Here is a 20392-nt window from a genome sequence, read left to right on the forward strand (position 1 = left end):
AATAACACGACTCATCTCCTTATTCATACTTAGTGACGTGTGTCCATGCTTTTATTTAATGGTGTCGTGTTTCCAGAAGTGACATAGTGAAAGTAAAGCTCAGTCCTTCGTAACATCTGGCGAGGCATCACGCAATGTTCCCTCTAAGCTGTGCGCGTGCGCAGTTGCGGACTGCTGGCACGGTCTCTGTGCACAGAAAAAAAATCTCACCTGAATTGAAATTAAGGCTACGTCCACACGTACACGGGTATTTTTGAAAACAGAGATTTTCCGTTTTAAAAAAATAATCCCGTCCACACATAAAGGCAGAAATGAAGGAAAACGCTGCTATGAACATGCCAAAGCAGCAGGTGGCGCTAGATTCCTAACCGTGCAGAAATGTTGGCCAATCAGAAGTCTAGAAGCCTCGGTGGGAAAAAGTAAACAAAGCTGGGGCATAGAAGCAGAACCGAGTCGTATGTGTGGACGGACAGTAACTGTGTGTATATGTCAGCATTTAAACACTGCAGAGAGTAGAATTAACAGTATTGTAGAAATTCATTTCACCAAAACAATAACGTGGCGCACAGTGTGACGTCAAAAAAGGCGCACACCTTTGACGCTGCGTTTTCTGCGTTTTCTCAGTTTTTCTCGTCCACACGTAAATGTAAAAACAGAGTTTTCAAAAATATCCACTCTGGCTGGAGTTTTTAAAAATCTCCGTTTTCAGTGACCGAAAACGCCGTTTACGTGTGGACGGAAGGTGCAAACGCATAGAAAAATCTGCGTTTTCAAAAATACCCGAGTACGTGTGGACGTAGCCTAAAATTAATACGTTAACGATCCTGTTTTGCAGTGTTAGTCAGTGACTGGCTGCTCCCGTATGGGATTAGAACGATGCACCTTATCCCAAAGTCCAGCCAATGATGCGATTCACATTCGTATATACGCAGCTAATCAGCGTCGCTGACAGGCTGTGACAGCGTCCTCATGTGCGACACCGGTGTTTTAGCAAAGCGGCTGATGTGGAGTGAAGCCACGTTAATGCCAACGTGTACAACCATTGGAGATGTGAGCAGGACAGACGGAACAACTGACGGACAAAGTGTGGACTTTATACCAGTTTTTAAATTGTGTTGATCGGCCGCGTAAAACCAGAGTTATGATAAAAATATCTGCAATGTTTGTTTCTTCCTGAATACTGTCGTTGTTTATATTTACTGCAGGAAGAAACGGTAAAAACGGCGTTTTATAAGGAAAACGCTCGAAAGTCTATAACTTTAATGTCAGCCAAATCAATTTACTCAGGAACAAATCAAACACTGAAATAAACCAAACATTAACATTTAGAAGAGATCTAAGTGACTTCCCAGATAGCAAGGAGACATTGAAACAATGTTTAGTCAACATCAGGGGATTCCACTGAAGCAACGTTGAAATGTGACGTTGACCTGACGTCACTCTTGCACCCTTTTTTAAATATTGAAACGTCAGGTTTTGATATTGAATCAATGTTCAACACTGACATTGATTCAATGTCAAATTTTCAAACACTGTTAATATTGAAACAATGTCAGATGCTGATATTGAATCACTGTTGATTTTCCATCACTTTTGCACCCTTGGTTACTATTGAAACAATAAAGTCATGATTAAAAATCAGTACTTCACAGGTATTTGTATCAATACTAAACCGCTGCAAATTAAAATCAATACTTAAACGTGCAAAAAAGACAATTGTGTATGATCCATAAATAGGAAACCTATTATATGCTGCACAGTCTTACAATTTGTCATGTCCATAATAATATCCCTATAATATGAAGCAGGGGCGGAGCGTGGGGGGGGCTTACTGGGCTTAAGCCCGGGTTGTTTTGTCAGAAGCCCGGGGTCTTTTGGAGTGTAATTTTTTCATAGTTAGATGCCTGGCTGACAACTGTATAAAACAAAAAGTACACACAATATTCGAAGCACATAGTGCACACTGTGGGAATTTACGACTGTGCGTGAATCCCCCCTGATATTGGTATGATCCGAGCTCAGGCACTAAGCGACTGAGCGAGGGGGCGGGGCAGCTGCTGCCTGTGAGTGCGCTGTTGGAGAAACGCAGCCAGCCATACTAAGGAGAGCTTAAGTTTGAGCAGGTACCAAAGCAAATCATTCGTACTGTACAAATAATGTAAATATGACGGTGCATCACGAAAGATTGATATCAAACTGATCACTTGACCAATATTACGTTACTCGCTCTTCAAGTGAATCAACAAATGGCGAAATGAAAAGCCGAACAAATGCTATTTTTTTTTTAGAGAGTCTTAGCTTACGCGTGTTTATTTCATATTCTCAGTTCTTACCCTCCCCGACTAAATCGGTTTCAGTTATGTACTGAAATATAAGAATGGACATTAGAGGCTTCTTTCAAAGAAAAAACTCAGGTAAATGTTATTTTATATATTATGCTTTGTATGTTGTTCAGTATATTTCTATGCAAAACAAGAGGGGTTTCAGTACACAGCAGGATATTCACATTTGTAACCAGATATTTACACTTTAGGGAGAAAACATAAAACATTTTTACTGTACAACATCAATTTAGAGTAAACTTTTGTTTTAGATAAATATTGAAACATCTTTTGAATTAGTTAAATGTCAGAATAAAGAGAGACAGAGCTTCTGTTTTAATCACTTTCATCATATTAAGGAGCACATATACACTAAGTTTATTGTTAATTAATAAGAAACTGCAGACGATTCCATTCTGAGCTGAAGAAGCTTCTGATTGGTTCGTAGAGTCCATGTGAGTAAATTGGTGGCACAGCTGTGGATGCATATAAGACAAAACACAGAGGCTGTTTCTGTGACATGGGAACATCAAGAGATGTCAACAAAACACCAGGAACAGAACTGTGGAGCTCCATAAGTGTGGCTCAGTTTGAATACAATTTGGTGCCATTTACAATTAAGAAATACAGACAGTTTCTCTCTTTACTCTTAAAGTTAACAAATATGTTTTTATATTAATCTAAAAAATAAACATTTAGTCTGATTTGATGTTACAATTAAAAAAGTGTTTTTATCTGAAGAGTAAATATCTGGTTTCAACTGTAGATTTGATGATTGTCAGCACAAAGAGGGAACAAGAGCAGGTGAGACACACCTGTTAGTCACATGGTTGTTTGCCAAAAGTATCACCGTATCACAGGTCCTCATGTATCTCGTACCTCGTGTTTCTTTTTAGGTTTGTTATTTTTCAAATTCTATATTTATTAAGTTATGCAGCTTGTTTGCACAACAAGGCTAAATAATTATATAAACTTTTCTCAATCTAAATATTGGACTTTGGTAGAATTAAAAAATAAGTGTAGTGCAGGTCTATGATGATTTTTAGTGCTGCTATCATCTAGTTCTGATTCTGGTTCTGTCTTGGTTAAGTCCTCAGTAGTCCTGATTTTGAACTGTTGTAGTCCTGTTTTAATTCTGGATCAGTTCTGGGTCTGGTTGAATCGGGGTTTAGTCCTCGTGTCTTGATACAGCCCGACTTTGTTCTGCCTCGCTGCTTAATTAAAAAGCTAGTTTAAGGTGTCCTGCACATGTGATATATATTTTTCCCTATATGAAGTCATTCTTTTTTGAACAAAACTCAAAACAGAGCCTATTAATCTTTCAGTCATCTCTAACCCCCCCCCCACCCCCCCAAAAAAAAAAAAAAATCCCACATGCATACCACCCTTTAGGGCTAAGCCCCGGGTGTTTCAAATGTCTGGCTCCGCCTCTGATATGAAGCATCTGACATTATGTAATAAAAATGACAGACATCTCTGTATCAATAACAAAGTGATTTATTATATTTTAAAAAAGTTTCTTTGTTACTTGTATTGGTTACAGGTCACTTTTTTTTTGTTTACTCGGGGATCGAGCTGGATATCGGGCATCCTGCACCACCCATGTGATCTGGAGCGTAGCGGAGACATTTCTGCACAGCTTGGGCGAAGGCAAACTCAGAAACAGCGTTTACCCCCACCTGCTGAGTCAGGCCATCTAGGACACAAACAAACAAAAGGAAGAAAACAAAAGGCCAAATTAGAGCTTAAATATGAATAACCTCTTGTCAACTGACTTCAGCAGGGAGAAATTATGAGATTAATATGAAAGTCACAAGGCAGAAATCAGCAAACTGCTGCCTCACTTTGATTCTCAAAGAGCCATTAGCTGAAAAGCTCAAAGCCTAATTTTCTAATAATGAATAAACCAAACTGCTGGCAGTGAAATGTATTTCTATTTCTTGGATCTTCCAACAATAGCCTGCTGTTGTATATTCAAGCAGAACGTACAGGAGAAGGCCATTTTTAAGCAGTTTAACTGAATTTGACAATTTCTAAAGTTCAGGGCTACAACAGTCCTACAACCTTTAAAGAACTGACCATTGCTTCATTTGCCTCCGGTCATTGCACTTCATCTCATCTATGTTGTGCAAAGGCTAATCCAGAGACAACACCCCAGCATGAACAGGGTCAGTGCTGCAGGATTAACAGAAGGCTCTGAACTCCTCACCGAGGTCCCCGACTTCTCTGATCAGCTCTGTCACCATGATTAGAAGTTGTTGGAAGGCTGCATCTGTTGAAAAGAACAATAACACAAAGAATACTGGCTTGTGATAAACTGGATGAGCATTGTGATGAGAAAAACAACTATATCCATAAGTTATGGCTTCACATTTTGCATTCAGGTTTAAGTAGTTCAATCTGTTAAAACTGTTTACAATTTAGCCTTTTACATATAAATGTACAACGTTTTAGAACTTACCTCAGAAATCTAAACAAGCAAAATATGATGATATTCAGCAGCATAAATTAGTGTTTTGAAGTTAAGATTACAATGAAATCGTGATGCAGCTCATTGTCTCAAAGCATACCGTCGTTACAGAAGGCACTGACCGCAGACTATTTGCTGGGGAGGTCGCATAGCTGTGTAGGTTGGCGAAAGGAGCCAGATGGGGCATCATGTTGGGGGCAGACTGCAGAGCGGTGGAGCCTGTTTAGAAAAAGGTTTAAAAAATTACGACTCGTCTACAAAGGTTCCTGTTCACTCACACACACACACACACACACACACACACACACACACACACACACACACACACACCATTATTACCTGGTGCTTTCACACGTGGGGCCTGGGGAAAATTTGGTCCAAAACAAAACAAAACATTAGTATTGAACTGCATTGTGTTTTTTGCTTACTTTGCTTTAAGTTACAGTAAAATTTACAACATCACACAAAAAGGGTTAAAAACAATAATTTGAAGACACGAGTACCTTACTTGTTTATGGTTGGATTGTACTTCACTGATCTGAAATGAGAAAATAAACAAAAAACAAACAACGTCAATTAAAAAGAGGAAAATTTGTGCGTGTGTAAAAAAATATTTGTGTGTGGACTTAAAAATACGTGTGAAACTCTGCACTCAAGTTTCAAGTAAGAATTTTTACCATTTTTTGGTATTGGGGAAATGACAGTCTTCACTAACGGGGATTGTTACAAAACGGCCGGAGGCCGAGCACCAAAATTCAAACCCACGTGCAGAAAACCCAAGGCGGAGGCAGAGTAAAGGGTTTAACAAAGGTTTATTAACTAACTCCAAAAAAATGACATGGATTGGATTTAAGGCTTGATACATGGGGCATGAGGGTCTTGGCCAGGGGAGTGGGATAAGCAGGGGACAGGTCCAAGAAAGCAACGGCAGCTGGCTGGTGATTAGGTAAGTACTGGAAGAGAGGACAGCAGTGTTAGACCGGTAGCCAATGAAGGGCTCTGGAGAGGGTGGAAGCTATGAAAATCTTCGTTTTACTGTGCAGGTGGGAGATGGAAGCGTTGAGGGAGAGGTGGTGCGGTCCAGGTGGGTTTGGTGGTGTGTGGCAGCTGTCCTGAGCGGTGAAGGTCCCGAGGTGGTGTAAGGGCAGGTGAGGCAAGGAGATGATTCTGAAAGCAGGCGGGTTAACCAGATTTCCAAGACGAGTGGTTCAGTGTGATGGAATTTCCAGGAGTAACTAGAACACGAGATTACAAGGTTAGTAGAGCACTTGAGATTCACAGACATGAAGCGTGAGGCCTGGTTACCAACATAGGGTAGTTGACGAATAGGTGAGGACGCAGTGTCAGCAAGCAGCTTAGCGCTCCAACCTGATTGCCTCAATCAGCTTCAGGTGAGAGAGGCTGTAGGCCCTGCCCATGGGTGGATACCAGGGAGGTCCAGACCTTCAATGGAATTTTACAGCCACTCACCCAGACCATGACAGGGATAGTTACAGAGCTTTCTTCGTTGTGAATTAGCATACATGTTTTTATTGAACATTTGAGGAACCAGCAAAATAAACAAACTCTTGTAGAGGACATAAAGTCAGAGATAGAAACGACAAGGAGCAGGTGCATCTAGTACAGGTAGAGCTGCTGCAAAAACCCACAGAGCTCAGCAGCCAGCAACAAATCCTGGATCCTTGGCTTTTAGTTAGCAGTTAGCATTAGCAGCACATCCTGCGTCTGATGTGAAAGGACTTTTATGCTGCGCACTGTGACTCACAGCCATGGTCCCGGGTCAGCCTTGACTTTGTGTTAAACTAATCCTAAAGTAATAATGGTATTTCTAACCACTGATATAGCACAACTTTATCCTTTCAACAGCTGCTGAAAGTTAGGAGACCTAGCTGCTATCGGATATTTATATAGAGATCCTCCAGCTTCAAACTGTATCACCCTTCAAGGACCTGCAGTTCAAAAAAGCGCCCCTCCGACAGCCAAACCCATCTGTTCTCTGATTGGATAGTTACATTTGTGATTGACATGACATTGACCAATCAGATGAAAGGAAGAAAAACAGGGTCAAAATTCGTACTTGTAACTTGAAACTTGAGTGCAGAGTTTCACACGTATTTTTTGGCTAAGTCCACATGTAAAAGGTTAACATCTGTGTTTAAGTTGAAATGTGTGGCTGGTAAATCTGGATTACACTAATAGTTAAAAAGTTAAGAGATAAAAAGACTTATGGGGATGTTAGTTCAGTTTATGTCTTCATACAAGGAAAAAAGGGAACACCCCAGTTATATTTTGGTCTTTGTTATATCGTTCAGTGTTGATTCAGTATTTTCTAATTACACTTTACATCTTCCATGGCATTACTTACAAAATACCACTAGGTGGCGCATAGCGGCCAGGAGGAGCGTAAACCCCTCTGGGAGGCAAATCTGCAGAATAAATCCTGCAGTTGAAACGTAAACAAGTTCATGATCTGTGCCTCTTTATTTCAATACACAGCTGGGTTACTAGTCCTCAAAATGACTAATATGTAACACAGTAGAAGCAATAAGACTGTTGTGAACTCGTGAATGAAAGTATACCGTTATAAGTTAAGTACTGTTGAAGTAGGGTTGCCAACCGTCCCTTAAAAAACGTCCCGCATTTCGAAACAAAAGCACACGTCCCGTATTGAGCTAATAAGGGACGCACTTTGTCCCGTAATACAGTGAGAATCAAAAGTAGTCTATAAATGTTAATGGAATTAACGCTTTGTTGGAAAAAATAATTCCCAGCCCCTCTCCTGCTTTGTGACCAATGAGCTGACAGCACACTTATGACAATTCAGATTACTGCTCATCTCATTGGTCGAGGAAAGGTCGCTTACGGAGAAAATACCGGAAGACAACAGATGACCACAACAAGAAGCATGGCCAACAGGAAACAAACGCCGACACTGTGGTGCAAGTCTCGGACGACAGTACACCTAAAGCTGGGCAAACACTGTGTGATTTTTTCAGTCACGTTATTCAGCTCCTGCTCAAACTGCACGATTGACTCGCAGGGGTCAGAAGTTCATAGGTCACGATGCTCTGATGCGACCTGAGAGCTCACACTGTGCCTCCATAACATGAAGGTTATAACAGAAACTCTGTCGCTCGCTCTGTCTTTCACTCACACAGACACACACCAACATCAACTTTGCTAAATTGCTGATGAAAAACATGATCAGCTGTGATTGAGCAGCAGTGTAGATCCAACTGTTTCCACGGTTGCTGTGGTCGTGATGATTTTGTGAGGCCACATCGAAAAGGCTCGGATGAGCCAAAGTTCTACAAGTTGTGCCTCCATCGCTTGTGTCCAGATCACACGCTGCACAGCTGTGCTGCTCCGTCTTTTTCACCAACGGTTACGTGTTTGCGCGTGAGCAGTGTGAGCGGCTGTGGTGACACGTCACGAACGATTGATGATCGGGAGCTGGTCATGAGGTGTTACCCCACGTATACTACACGATGCACGCCAAAAGCGGTCCGATCACCAAATCAGTCGCACGACTCAAAAATCGTCTCAAAATGGGCCTAAAACCGCACAGTGTGAGCCCAGCATTAGAGCAGCAATGTTTGTTCGCTCAGAGAAAGAAAAAAAGGCTGCAAAAGTACAGGGAGGACTGGGAAAAGGAAAACACCTGGCTGGAAAAGTTAATATGGGCATGTGCAGTGAATATCAGCGCTATGTGGCCAGAAGTGTGATAATATAATTTATTTTGTGTAATAAACAACTACAAGGATAGATGATTACAACAAATAGATCACTAATACATAAAAGTAATACATATTTTAATAATGATGATGAGTTAAGATGCGTAACCATGGGAACAATCGACTTTACAAACAGGAGCAGCTGATTAGCATTAGAAAAGCTGAAATAATACCTCAACTGAAGCCAATTGTACTAAATGCACTAAATGTGCACTGTTACAAGAATGTTTTTGTTCTATTGCTTTCTATTAATTTATATAATTTTAAGTTAAGCAGGACAGAGTTCTTTTAAATTCAATTCAATTCAATTCAATTTTATTTATATAGCGCCAAATCACAACAAAAGTCGCCTCAAGGCGCTTCATAGATACAGAGAAAAACCCAACAATCATATGACCCCCTATGAGCAAGCACTTTGGCGACAGTGGGAAGGAAAAACTCCCTTTTAACAGGAAGAAACCTCCGGCAGAACCAGGCTCAGGGAGGGGCGGCCATCTGCTGCGACCGGTTGGGGTGAGAGAAGGAAGACAGGATAAAGACATGCTGTGGAAGAGAGACAGAGGTTAATAACAGATATGATTCAATGCAGAGAGGTCTATTAAAGAAAGATTTACTTATATTCTCAAAAGTTAAGCATGACAGGCTTCTGTTTAAGAAGGAGACCTGTTTTACTGTGTTAATGTTGTCATTGTGAGCTAAAAATAAATGGCTAAATGATCATTTGTTTCCCATATGGTCATATCACAAAGAATATGCATCTGCTTAAATCAACTTCAAGTCAAATAGTTAAAAAAATAATTTCACACACAAAAAAAGAGCTAGAAAATTCACCACACTGGGAAGGGTGAAGACAACTGGGTCGCCCGGCCCTGGCCACGAGGTGTCCCTCATTTATTTTTCAGGGAGTTGGCAACCCTATGTTGAAGTATTGTGTTTTGAATGAGATCGTGATGTGAACGTGATCGTGCTAGGCTAATGGACTCGCTAGCGGGGGAAGTGAGCTTCAAGTACCGTAGCGATGCTAAGGCACGTTCTCAGTTGTGTGTTCTCTATATGTCTTGTTCAAGTAAGACAGGATGCAAAGGCTGTAATTAATGCTTCCATAGCTGTTCATGTGCTGTATATCAATGGTTGTTTGCTATTCACGGGCTGTGAGTTACAGTACATTGTATTTCTTGATGCAGTGATATGTATGTGTAACCGGAACAAAGGCTGAGGCAACCTGGTCACTGCGAGCCAATGTTATCTATATTTATGATGGTTAATGTATACTCGCCAAGGTTATTCCTGTACTTTTGACAATGCGCTGACAGCTGTTATGCCACGTTACAAAGAATTGCTGGTTCGTATGAGAGGCGATTAATGATTTGTTCCCCTGTTGATGAGCAGAATAAATCCTGCAGTTGAATCGTAAACAAGTTCATGATCTGTGCCTCTTTATTTCAATACACAGCTGCGGGATCTAGGATCGCACCCCTCCCGGGCACCTGTCACACCAGGGGGGCAACACATACACAAATCTTTTTTACACATACAAATTCTGATTTACAAGTACAAAATATTTATGACCACAATTTGAGCCCATACTACTGTGTCTCCGGTGTTCTGACAAAACGTCCGGTCAACTCTGCTGAGCTTAAATGGAATATCCTGCTGCCTGATGGGATGTACCACTGTGAGAGGGGTGCTATGGAATAGTGCATGTGGTAGCAGCTTTAATTTCCTGCTCAACCATAAATCAATGGTTTTCAATGTGATTGTTGTCACATTGTCAACTATAAATAGATCAACAGATCAACGATAACAGAACAACAGTGAATCAATGTTATTTCAATGTCAGGTTTCATCAGTATTTTAATGTTGTTTCAACATTGATTTTGCATTGACATTTCAATCCTTACGATTCTGATGGATCAGATGTAAAATCAACATCAGTTAAATGTCTCCTGGCTATCTGGGTTATATATGATGTTTAACCGCAGTAATGAAAGATTGTAAAACAGGGTTTGAAAACGATTTGCCGGGAGTTCGCTGTTCTCATCGGTCCTAGTGAGCCTTGAACCACGGCTAGCTATCGAGCTGGTGGGTAACAGACGTCTCTGAAAACGTTGAAGCATTTTCGCAAATATGCGATGTCTTGATAATCCGAGCAGATATTTGAAGTTTGCACAGCTACATTCTTGCTTGAAAATATGCTAAAAGTTTATTTTGTGACCCAGAAAGAATAATAAGAGTCATATTAAAACTAAGTAGCTGCTGCCATTGTTGGAAACTGGAATTGGCTGGGCCATGCTATGAATTCTGGGATGTGGTGGGCCATACGATAACCATGACAACCATGTCATCGGGTAACATGGCAACCACATTAATCCCTGAACGCAAACCTAGAAAGTGTTCCCAGCAGAACGAGAGGCACTAGGGCTGGGCAAAACGATTATTTTCCTAATCGATGAATCTAGCGATTAATTTTTCAATCAGATTCGATTCACGATTTTTTTTTCCCCATTATTTGACTTGTATAGCAATTTCACATTTACTAATTTATGTATATAAATGAAAAACACAAATTTATTCATTTGAAGACCTTTTAATAAAAAAAAAAAAAAATTGCAAAATAAAGTTGTAGAGGTCGTACAATCAATACAATAGAGATAGCATTTAACAAGAAATGAAATGTGCAAACATATATAAAATTAAGGAAAAGTTAACAAAACATTTCAAATAAATAGCAACAATGGTGTCTTTAAACAAACAAAATGTAACATTCACTTTGCTTTCTGCCAAAAAGTGCTCTTCATTCACAAAACAAAATCCACAATAACATTGTACTACAATCTTCTGTTTTTAACAAAAAATTAAATGTTTTGCAAAACAAATATAACAAAGGAAATCATAGCAAAAAATTAATAATATACAAACAGTAGCAATGGCGTCTTTGAACAAATAATGAAATGACAAGTTACCCCTAAGTAGGACTCTGTGACCAGACTTGTCCAAGCATCAGTGGTAAGGGAGATTTTGGATGTGGCTTTTTTAGTTCATTCCTTAGTTTCTCCACTGAAGTTTCATACTTTCTCTCCATCATGCTTGTAAAATGACGCTTAGACAGCAGAGTGTAACCTGGTTGGAAAGTGGTCAGCATTTCTTTGAATCCCTCACCCACAGCAAGTGGTCTCTTGTCTTTTAAAATCATAGATAAGACCCTCTCAGTAAGTACAGCCACCTCCTGGGGGGTGCATGGTGTACTTCTTCTCTGACAGTAGTCCTCCAGACTTTTCTGTTTATTCCTGAAATCATAAATCACACACAGCACACAGATGAATTCGAATAATTACTAAATAATTATATGGAAAGCATAATATCAAAATAATTTGATAAGGATCTGGTTGAGATAGATAGATATTCACACACACATACTGTTATGCCATGTGCTTTCATAGCATAACAGTAAGAGGTTAATAATAATCCCCAATGTTGAACATATGATATGCAGTAATCATGATGGCTGGAAAAGATAACGTTTAAACACCCAGGGCTGATGGCACTTTTACTGGTGCACTGCTTTCTAGTCATTAGATGGCATAACTTTGACCTATAAGATCAAGCTGGAGAAGCATTATGTATAAAAACAGCGTTCAAATAGGATGAAACACATTAAATTTGACAAATCAAGAATTCATTGTCATTTTGCTTTTGCAAGCACTTTAACAATGTTGTAATAGTGTCCACGACGGCTACGTTTAGCAGGTGGTGCATTATCCTTGTTAACATTTCTCCTGCGGCCAATTCGCTGTCTCACATTTTTGTCTTTCGCTGATTCTGATAATGAGCATTCCGACTCATTTTGCCAGCATGGGCCACAAACAAAAAAACAATAACAACTAAACAGCAGCTGCTATATGTTACTGCTCAGCAGCTTAAATGAGTTTTGCATTTACGGAGGTTGGGTGTTTATCTCTGTGTCTATGAGTGAGTGTACGTCTACGTGGGGGGGTCTGGATGAATTAACAGGTAAAAACTAGCGTTAGTAAAAAAGTTGAAAACTTACGGTGGTTTGTCCTTTGCAGAAGCTGCTCCTGGATGCAGTCGTTTGAGGTGCTGGTGCATAGCCGTCGTGCTTTTATGATAGGCCATTTCCACCTCACAAAGCCGGCAAACGACTGAATCACTTCCTTTTCTGTTAAAATATCCCCATACTGTAGAGCTGCGTGTTCGGGTGGAGTGATTTAAGTTGACTGCAACTGCCTCACTCATGATTCCGCTACTCGCTGCCGCCATGTCTTTTTTTGAAAGTGACGACGCATCGACGCAGATTTTTTTACGTCGACGTTTTTTTTGCGTCGACGTAATCGATTACGTCGACGCGTTGTCCCAGCCCTAAGAGGCACAGCACCGCCCTGCAGCGTGTCTCCGGGCTGCCACGGTGAAGAGATTAAACATCACACAACGCCATTATATTATACACACACACACACACACACACACACACACACACACACATAAAGTTTTATGCGCCAGAGGGAATGTTCGCCCAGGACACCAAACAGGCTAGGACCGCCACTGGTGTTGGAACAAGCCTCTGCTAACGGAAACAGTTTAACACAACTTCCACTCACGTCCTTCACAATAAGAGCTCCAGTCTGAAGGCTGCACCCGGACAGCTGTCGTTTACATTTCCTTTCAGCACTAATAACGTGAACCATCATTATTACTGATAAAAACACGTCGATGATCTGCTACACGTGACGCACACGGCACGTGGCGTGTCCCCGTGCTTTTATTTTGAAGGCGTCGTCGTGTTTCCTGAAGAGACGAAAGTAAAGAGCACTCCTCAGTAACTTCGTCAGGTCTCCGCGTCCTGCTGAGTGTGTGTGTCACAGTGTTACACACACACTCAGCACTGCAGGCACACCTGTTCAGGTGTGTGAGGAGCTTCCTGTCAGACTGAAGCAGGTGTGTGTTCACACTCATGTTCCTGAATCCATCGCTCTGCTGCTGGAGGCTCCTGCACGCGCTCAGTTTGGACTCACCTGGGCTCGTGCTCACACATGGATCCTGATCCAGGTCCAGACCTGACTGTGGTCCTCCTGGGGAACTGTGGAGTGGGTAAAAGCGCTTCAGGAAACACGATTTTAGGCCGAGCGGCGTTTGAGTCAAAGACGTCCTTCAAGGCGGGAGAGAGCGAGATCAGAGAGGAGGCGGGGCGAGTGTTCGGGAAGGTGATCCTCGTCATCGACACTCCGGGAATACTGGGACGAGAGGAGCCCGTCGGGAGGTGCTGTCGGCACGTGCTTGAGTCCCCCGGCTCTCACCTGTTCCTGCTGGTGGTTAAAACGGACCGATTCACTGCCGAGCAGGAACGTGGCGTGGAGGCGGGGCTCGCAGCGGTGGGAGGGCGGGGCTTCAGCCGCTGTTACCTGCTCTTCACGGGTGGAGATGCCCTGAAGAACACGTCGCTGCACGACTTCATCTACCAGGACCGGCAGAGTCCGCTCCCTGGTGTGGTGGCGAGGTTCTCCGGGAGGGTTCACCTGTTCAACAACGAGGACGCAGGAAGAGAGCAGGTCCGAGAGCTGCTGCTGAAGGCGGGGCTTCTTCACTGCCCACCAGGTAAGACAGGAACTGCACGCTCACACAGACTGTACACTGAAGATGGTCACATGTTTGTGTCTGTGTCCTGCAGCTGAGTGTGTGGGGTCAGAGGTCAGGAGGATCCTTCTTATCGGTCCTCCTGGAGGCGGGAAGAGTTCTGCTGGGAACTCCGTGCTGGGCCGCCGCCACTTCGAGGTGGACTGCGACTTCCACGGAGGCGGGAGAGGACACACGTGCGGCGAAGCAGAGGGGGGGCGGGTCTCCGTGGTGGACTCGGCGGGACTCTCGGGTGAAGGTCTGACCCGGGAGCAGCTGCTCCGCGACGTCGAGAGCGCCGCCCGGCTCGCCGATCCGGGACCTCATGTGGTGGCGGTGGTGGTGAAAATCGGCCAGCTTTCAGCCACAGACTCGCGGGCGCTCACCCTCCTGACCGAGCTGTTGGAGGGCGTGGCATCCCGACACGCAGCTGTGCTGTTCACTCACGGAGACGCTCTGGGAGACCGCCCTCTGCAGGACGCGATCAGGTCGAGCCGCCGCGTGTCAGACCTGGTGTCCCGCTGCCGGGGGCGACACTGCGTGCTGGACAACACTCGCTCAGGAGAGCGGGCGCAGGTGGAGCGCTTTCTCCGCCTCGTAGACGACATCATCAGAGAGAACGATGGACGCCACTGGAGCTGGGACAAACTGAGGTCAGGTGACTCGGAGGACACTTCCTGTTCGAACAACGATGTCGAGCATGCGCTCGCCGCGAGGACTCCTCCCTCTCTGCTGAGCGTGTGCTGGCGCCTCCTGTGTCTGAGCGCGCTCTTTGTGAGGCGTCATTTCCACTGGATTTAACGGTGACAGATGAAATCTTTGGGTCGTGTCTGTTGTCATGAATCAAAGCAGTAAAATAAGATGTCTGTCGGCTTTGATCAGGAACTCCTTCACATGAACTCGTCTGTGCTGCCGGCGGTGATCGCTGGTCTCTGTTTCCAGTATTAATAATAAACATCATGTTTGACTCTTTATGATGTACTTATTAGTTTTTGGTTGGATTAAGTCTGATATTCATTAGATCAGTGCCTCTTTAGTCATTAATTAGATTATTTAATATTAACGGTTTAATTGAATCATTGTCTCTGCTGGTTTTTGTTCATGTTTCTAGCAAACTATGCCCGTTATGTTTATTGCCTCATGTGTTGCAGCTTAATCTTTTAGACGACATTCTGGCTGCAACAGCTGCCAATAATTTACTGCAAATATGAACTTTTGAATAAAAAGAGCTGCAGCTCTTCTGTGCTTTGTCAATAGGAGACAGTAATCAAGCTCATTTGAATTGTATTTTAACAGGTTTAAATTATATTTGTTTTATTTCAATGTAATTCTGCAAAAACCAAAGTTCACTGAATTTTAATTCAATTCAATTTTATTTATATAGCACCAAATCACAACAAAAGTCACCTTGAGGCGCTTCATGTTTTACATTTCTCAACAAACCGTTATATATTCTACATTATCACTGTATTTCACTGTAATATTCAACTTTTTACTATGATACTATATTATTTTATACAGTCTCTCTATATTTAACAAAGTGTTAAAACTGTTGTTTTCACTTGAATTACCCATAAACTATTTTACAATTTATTTTTAAATTCATAGTCATTTACTGAAAAAAATAAAATAATTATTTACTGTGAAATTTATGGTTGCCAAAATAGTTTTGTGTTCTACATTTACAGTTTATTTTTTACAGTGATTTCTACAACAGCGCAGGGCAGATCCTTTTAGGCCAGCATGTGATAACAGGATGTCACGGTCGACCGTGTCAAAATCTGCTGACAGGTCCAACAATAAAAGGGCAGCAGGGCTGCCAGAGTTAAAAGAATATCATTAAAAACCCTTAAAGGTGCCGTCTCGGTGCTATGTAGTGTTTTAAAGACAGATTAACATTTTTCAGAGATGTTCAAATCAAGGTGGGCCTGCAACTGTAAGACTTTCTCCAAAACTTTAGACAGAAAAGGAAGCTTTGAGAAAGGCCTGTAGTTGGACAGAACAGCTGGGTCCAGGTTTAGTTTTTTTAAGAAGACGCTGAACTACAGCTTGTTTAAAGCATGATCGGACGCAGGCTGTAGCAAGGGACTTATTAATTAACATTAATTAATATTAATGGTAATTAATATTAATTAACATTAATTAATATTAATGGTAATTAATATTAATTAACATTAATTAATATTAATGGTAATTAATATTAATTAACATTAATTAATATTAATGGTAATTAATATTAATTAACTTTAATTAATATTAATGGTAATTAATATTAATTAACATTAATTAATATTAATGGTAATTAATATTAATTAACATTAATTAATATTAATGGTAATTAATATTAATTAACATTAATTAACATTAATGGTAATTAATTAACTTTAATTAATATTAATGGTAATTAATTAACATTAAAGTTAATTAATTAACATTAATTAATATTAATGGTAATTAATATTAATGTTAATTATTTAATAAAAAGCCCAACACTATTTTTTTTTCTGCCCGTCCCATTTGGTTCTTTAGCCGTCAGAATTGTTGTCTGAAGACCAACAAGGATACCCAATGGATTTACTTTGCCAAATGGATCATCGTGGCATTGCCGTATTGGTCCATTTGATCGACCTTTGTTTTTATTATTTATTTTATTTTCAGATGTTACAGACGGGACAGACATGAGTGAGGGATAGGAAAGAGAGAAAGAAAGAGGAAGGAAAAGAAAAACAGAAGGGGAGAGGGACAGTGAGAAAGGAGGGGGGGGGGGGGAATCTCCTGGATCACCTGTTGAGAGAAGAATAGAAAACAAGCAAAAAAAAACAAAGCAACATACTAAACACAACACCATCGCATTAATCTAGCTAAGTGTAAACAGCAGTAAATACTAAATATTCAATGTTGTTGTGCAGCATGCAGGACAGACAGCGCACAATGTGCTTCGAAGTAGCAGCCAAGAAAGGTGTAATTTAAGTCTACAAGCAGTGAACACGCGTGTGCACACCTGTGTGGATCAGCGCGCTTGTATTCAGATGGTTTCCACATGTAATGGTCTGCAAGAGGATGTAGAGAGCCATAGCCCCGCCCCCCAGGGCATGAAGCAGGCATGGAGGAGATCCAGGCCCCAGACATCCAGAGGCCCCAGAGTGCGAGAGCCCAAGGAGGACCACCGGAGGGGCATCCATGCCACCCTCATGGGAAGGGCTGAGGATCCCCAGATGAGGCGTCACCCAGTAGCCACCGAGCAGAAGCTAGAGGGGGCTGCACCGGCGTGCCCGCCGGCTCTGCAGGCAGCCAGCTGTGCCAGAGTGAACCGAGCTGCAGGCCCAGGGGCCGGAGGCCAACAGTATTAAAGGGCTTTTAAGCAAGCTTAGGGGGAGAAAATCAGAGGGGCAGTGTGATGATCTTAGGTTATGAACTACCGCGGTCAAGTCATTAAGGGAGACGGGATCAAAGACAGCTGAGCACACAGGAGAAGGACTCGGATCTGAGGCAGCAGACGACGAGACAAGAGCCCTGATCGATAGGATCTTGTCATTAAAAAAATGCTAAAAAAATCATCACAAATACTTGGTGAAGAAATGACTCCAGCATTATCACATGAACTAAGAAATTAAACACGTACCTGAGGCCTGTGACTGTTTACTGACACTAAGTTTGAGGCAAACTGTGTCTTTACAAACATGACGTCTGTCTATGTTTTTATTTAATGGTGTCGTGTTTCCTGAAGTGACGTAATGAAAGTAAAGCACAGTCCTCGGTAACATCCGGGGAGTCGCTGTCACCTACTCTGAGCCGTTTTCCCCTGAACAGGTGAGTCCTGCTGAGTGTGTGTCAGTGTTACACACACTCCTGTTCAGGTGTGATGAATTTCAGTCAGACTGAAGCAGGTGTGTGTTCACACTCACGACTGTCCCGGGAATCAGAACCAGAAAAAAGACATTTAAATGGTTACCATGGCGAGTTTAAGTCCAAAGGAACGAGAGAAAAACAGTTTTCAGGCCCCTCTTCTGTGGAACCAGCTTCCAGTTTGGATTCAGGAGACAGACACTATCTCTACTTTTAAGATCAGGCTTCAAACTTTCCTTTTTCCTAAAGCATATAGTTAGGGCTGGACCAGGTGACCCTGAATCCTCCCTTAGTTATGCTGCAATAGACGTAGGCTGCCGGGGATTCCCATGATGCACTATTGTGGTTTGGTGATGTATAAAACAAAAATGAATTTTCACCAACCCCTCATTCTTTCCCCCCAATTTGAAAGGTTTACCATATTTATTTTCTTAGTTTTATTTTTTCATGAATATTACACCCCAAAAAATGGCATCTTAAATCGTCAATTGTATTCATCTCAGTCTTGAACATATCTTTTCTCTTTACAAGCTACAAATGCTATCATAATTATTGAGGCATCGTTCTTTCATGTGAGTTTTTAATATCAGGACACATTTGGAACAAATACAACTCAGGTTAGCACCGTTTCCTCACAGTAAGAAGGTCCTAAGTTCAATTCCACTACCTGATCTTTCTGTGTGGAGTTCGCATGCTCTGCCAGTGTTGGTACTCTGGCTTGTCCTCACAGTCTAAACACATGCACTTAGTGGGGTTAGCCTTACGATAGACAGGTGACCTATCCAGGAGTACCCTACCTCGGTCGGTCAATCGATCGACAGACAAACAGTTTAGAAACAGCCATTATAATTCATCAGACAAGAATAAGACAAATCAACAACTGACGACTATTTAATAACGTGCTGAACACAGTCCCGAAGATTCAGTAAGCTACATCAGTGTCTACTGTTTACTATCATAGCCGAGTGGTCAGTGGGATCCTCTATGCTGTTGCATGCCTACCTGCATGCCACAGGTAACAAAGCAAAACAGAAGGCCAGCCCACCGACTGTCACACTCCCCCCATAGAACAGGGTCTCACCCTGAGTTGACAAACACAATCATTTACATTATGAATTTGCAGCTAGAAGAACATGTAGAGATTAATGTCAGACATATGTACACCCACGCAACACCTTTCTGCATGCTCAAAGTCCTTCCATCTTCAGCACATCTCCAACCTCAGCAACCTTGGTACCTAGGAGCAATTTAAGAGGAAGGGAAACGATACTGGAGAGGACATACTTCAGAGCATATGAGGAGTGAAGCTGCTGGTTACAAAGGGGGCACGGCACAAAGCATCTGCCAAGACATTATCTTTGCCCTTAATGTGCTGGATGTCCAAAGTGTAAGGCTGCAAAAAGAGAGCCAATGCATGAGCCTCTGATTCGGGTTCTGCAATGCGTGCAGGAAAGTGAGAGGGTTATGGTCAGAAATCCAAATATACTGTGAAATGCTGCAAGGCCAAAACTAATGCCAAAGCTTCCTTTTCAATGACTGAATAATTCAGCTGATGGGAGTTGAACTTCTTGGAAAAGAAGAAGCAGGAAACATCACGCTTAAGATGTGGCCAAAAGAAGTAGCATAAGATGTAACTGTAAGTCTCTGTCACTGCCAAACGCCCGGACGTATCATGAGAACACTTCAACACCTCGTCACGGAATTTAGTTGGAACCACAATCTGGACAACTGGACTTCCAACACAGTCCAACCCTTGTGGACTCGACTTATGGACTAGTACATCCTTCTGCAGAGGATAACCAGTGGCCGCACTTCTAGCGTCATCACTAGGTTGCACCTTGTGAAACAGCTCAGTCAGTGAAGCATCAGCACGCTGCGCTTGAATTAGCTCTTGCTGGGAAACTGACAAATATTCAGGAATATTCAAATCTGGTTCAACCTGACACTCTTCTGCTTGAGTTACAGGCTTGGCATCGCTTTTAGCTGCAGCCCTCGTAACAGCACAAGCTGCAAAGTCAGAAAAAGCCTGTTCACACTCATGGGACTCATTCAGAACTCTAGATTTAACAGGTAAAGAACTGTCAGCCCAGACTCGATTTCCAGCCAAATCATTCCCCAAAATCACATGTACATCCTTAAGTAGCAAAGCAGGACGATCACCATTGCTGATATCATCATCCACAAAACTGCATGACAGCCTGACTATATGCAATGGGGCACAGATAGTGGTTAAACCCATGCCTTGAACAAGCACACACTCACCAGTATCCGTGTCCTTTGAAAATGGCAACACGGAAGCTAAGATAAAAGAATCCTTCGTTCCTGTGTCACGCAAAATCTTTACAGGAACTTTATGAACATCACCTGGGAGTGATACAAACCCATCAGACACA

The 20392-nt window shown here is 42.1% G+C and overlaps 2 protein-coding genes across 4 annotated transcripts; one reads left to right on the forward strand and one right to left on the reverse strand.

Annotated features, from left to right (window-relative positions):
* Positions 1 to 3818: 3818 nt before the first annotated feature.
* Positions 3819 to 13669, reverse strand: LOC309715293 (uncharacterized protein; the record flags this gene model as incomplete). Of its 3 annotated transcripts, none has more annotated exons than XR_014279171.1 (6): positions 3819 to 4017; positions 4401 to 4593; positions 4892 to 5010; positions 5131 to 5152; positions 5295 to 5329; positions 13556 to 13669. XR_014279171.1 is itself a non-coding variant. In XM_082548305.1 (6 exons), the coding sequence occupies 6 exons, from the start codon at positions 13229 to 13231 to the stop codon at positions 3978 to 3980; spliced, it is 342 nt and encodes a 113-aa protein (XP_082404431.1). In that variant the 3' UTR covers positions 3819 to 3977. The 3 variants fall into 3 exon arrangements, 1 of the variants encoding a protein (XP_082404431.1); XM_082548305.1 differs by lacking the exon at positions 13556 to 13669 and adding an exon at positions 13142 to 13231 and having other exon boundaries at positions 4531 to 4593; positions 4914 to 5010; positions 5300 to 5329; XR_014279170.1 differs by lacking the exon at positions 5131 to 5152.
* Positions 13336 to 15412, forward strand: LOC309715229 (GTPase IMAP family member 8-like). Its single transcript, XM_082548189.1, has 3 exons — positions 13336 to 14135; positions 14209 to 14979; positions 15015 to 15412. The coding sequence occupies exons 1-2, from the start codon at positions 13574 to 13576 to the stop codon at positions 14952 to 14954; spliced, it is 1308 nt and encodes a 435-aa protein (XP_082404315.1). The 5' UTR covers positions 13336 to 13573; the 3' UTR covers positions 14955 to 14979; positions 15015 to 15412.
* Positions 15413 to 20392: the final 4980 nt, after the last annotated feature.

The sequence above is a fragment of the Aulonocara stuartgranti genome (assembly GCF_965226115.1).
Source record: "Aulonocara stuartgranti genome assembly, chromosome: 10".
Lineage (NCBI taxonomy): Eukaryota > Metazoa > Chordata > Actinopteri > Cichliformes > Cichlidae > Aulonocara > Aulonocara stuartgranti.

Excerpts from the sequence above, each read along its gene's own strand:
- LOC309715229 (XM_082548189.1), top strand. The coding sequence starts at position 13,574 with ATGGATCCTGATCCAGGTCCAGACCTGACTGTGGTCCTCCTGGGGAAC. Across the intron at positions 14,136-14,208 it reads GCTTCTTCACTGCCCACCAG|CTGAGTGTGTGGGGTCAGAG; the intron begins GTAAGACAGGAA and ends TGTGTCCTGCAG.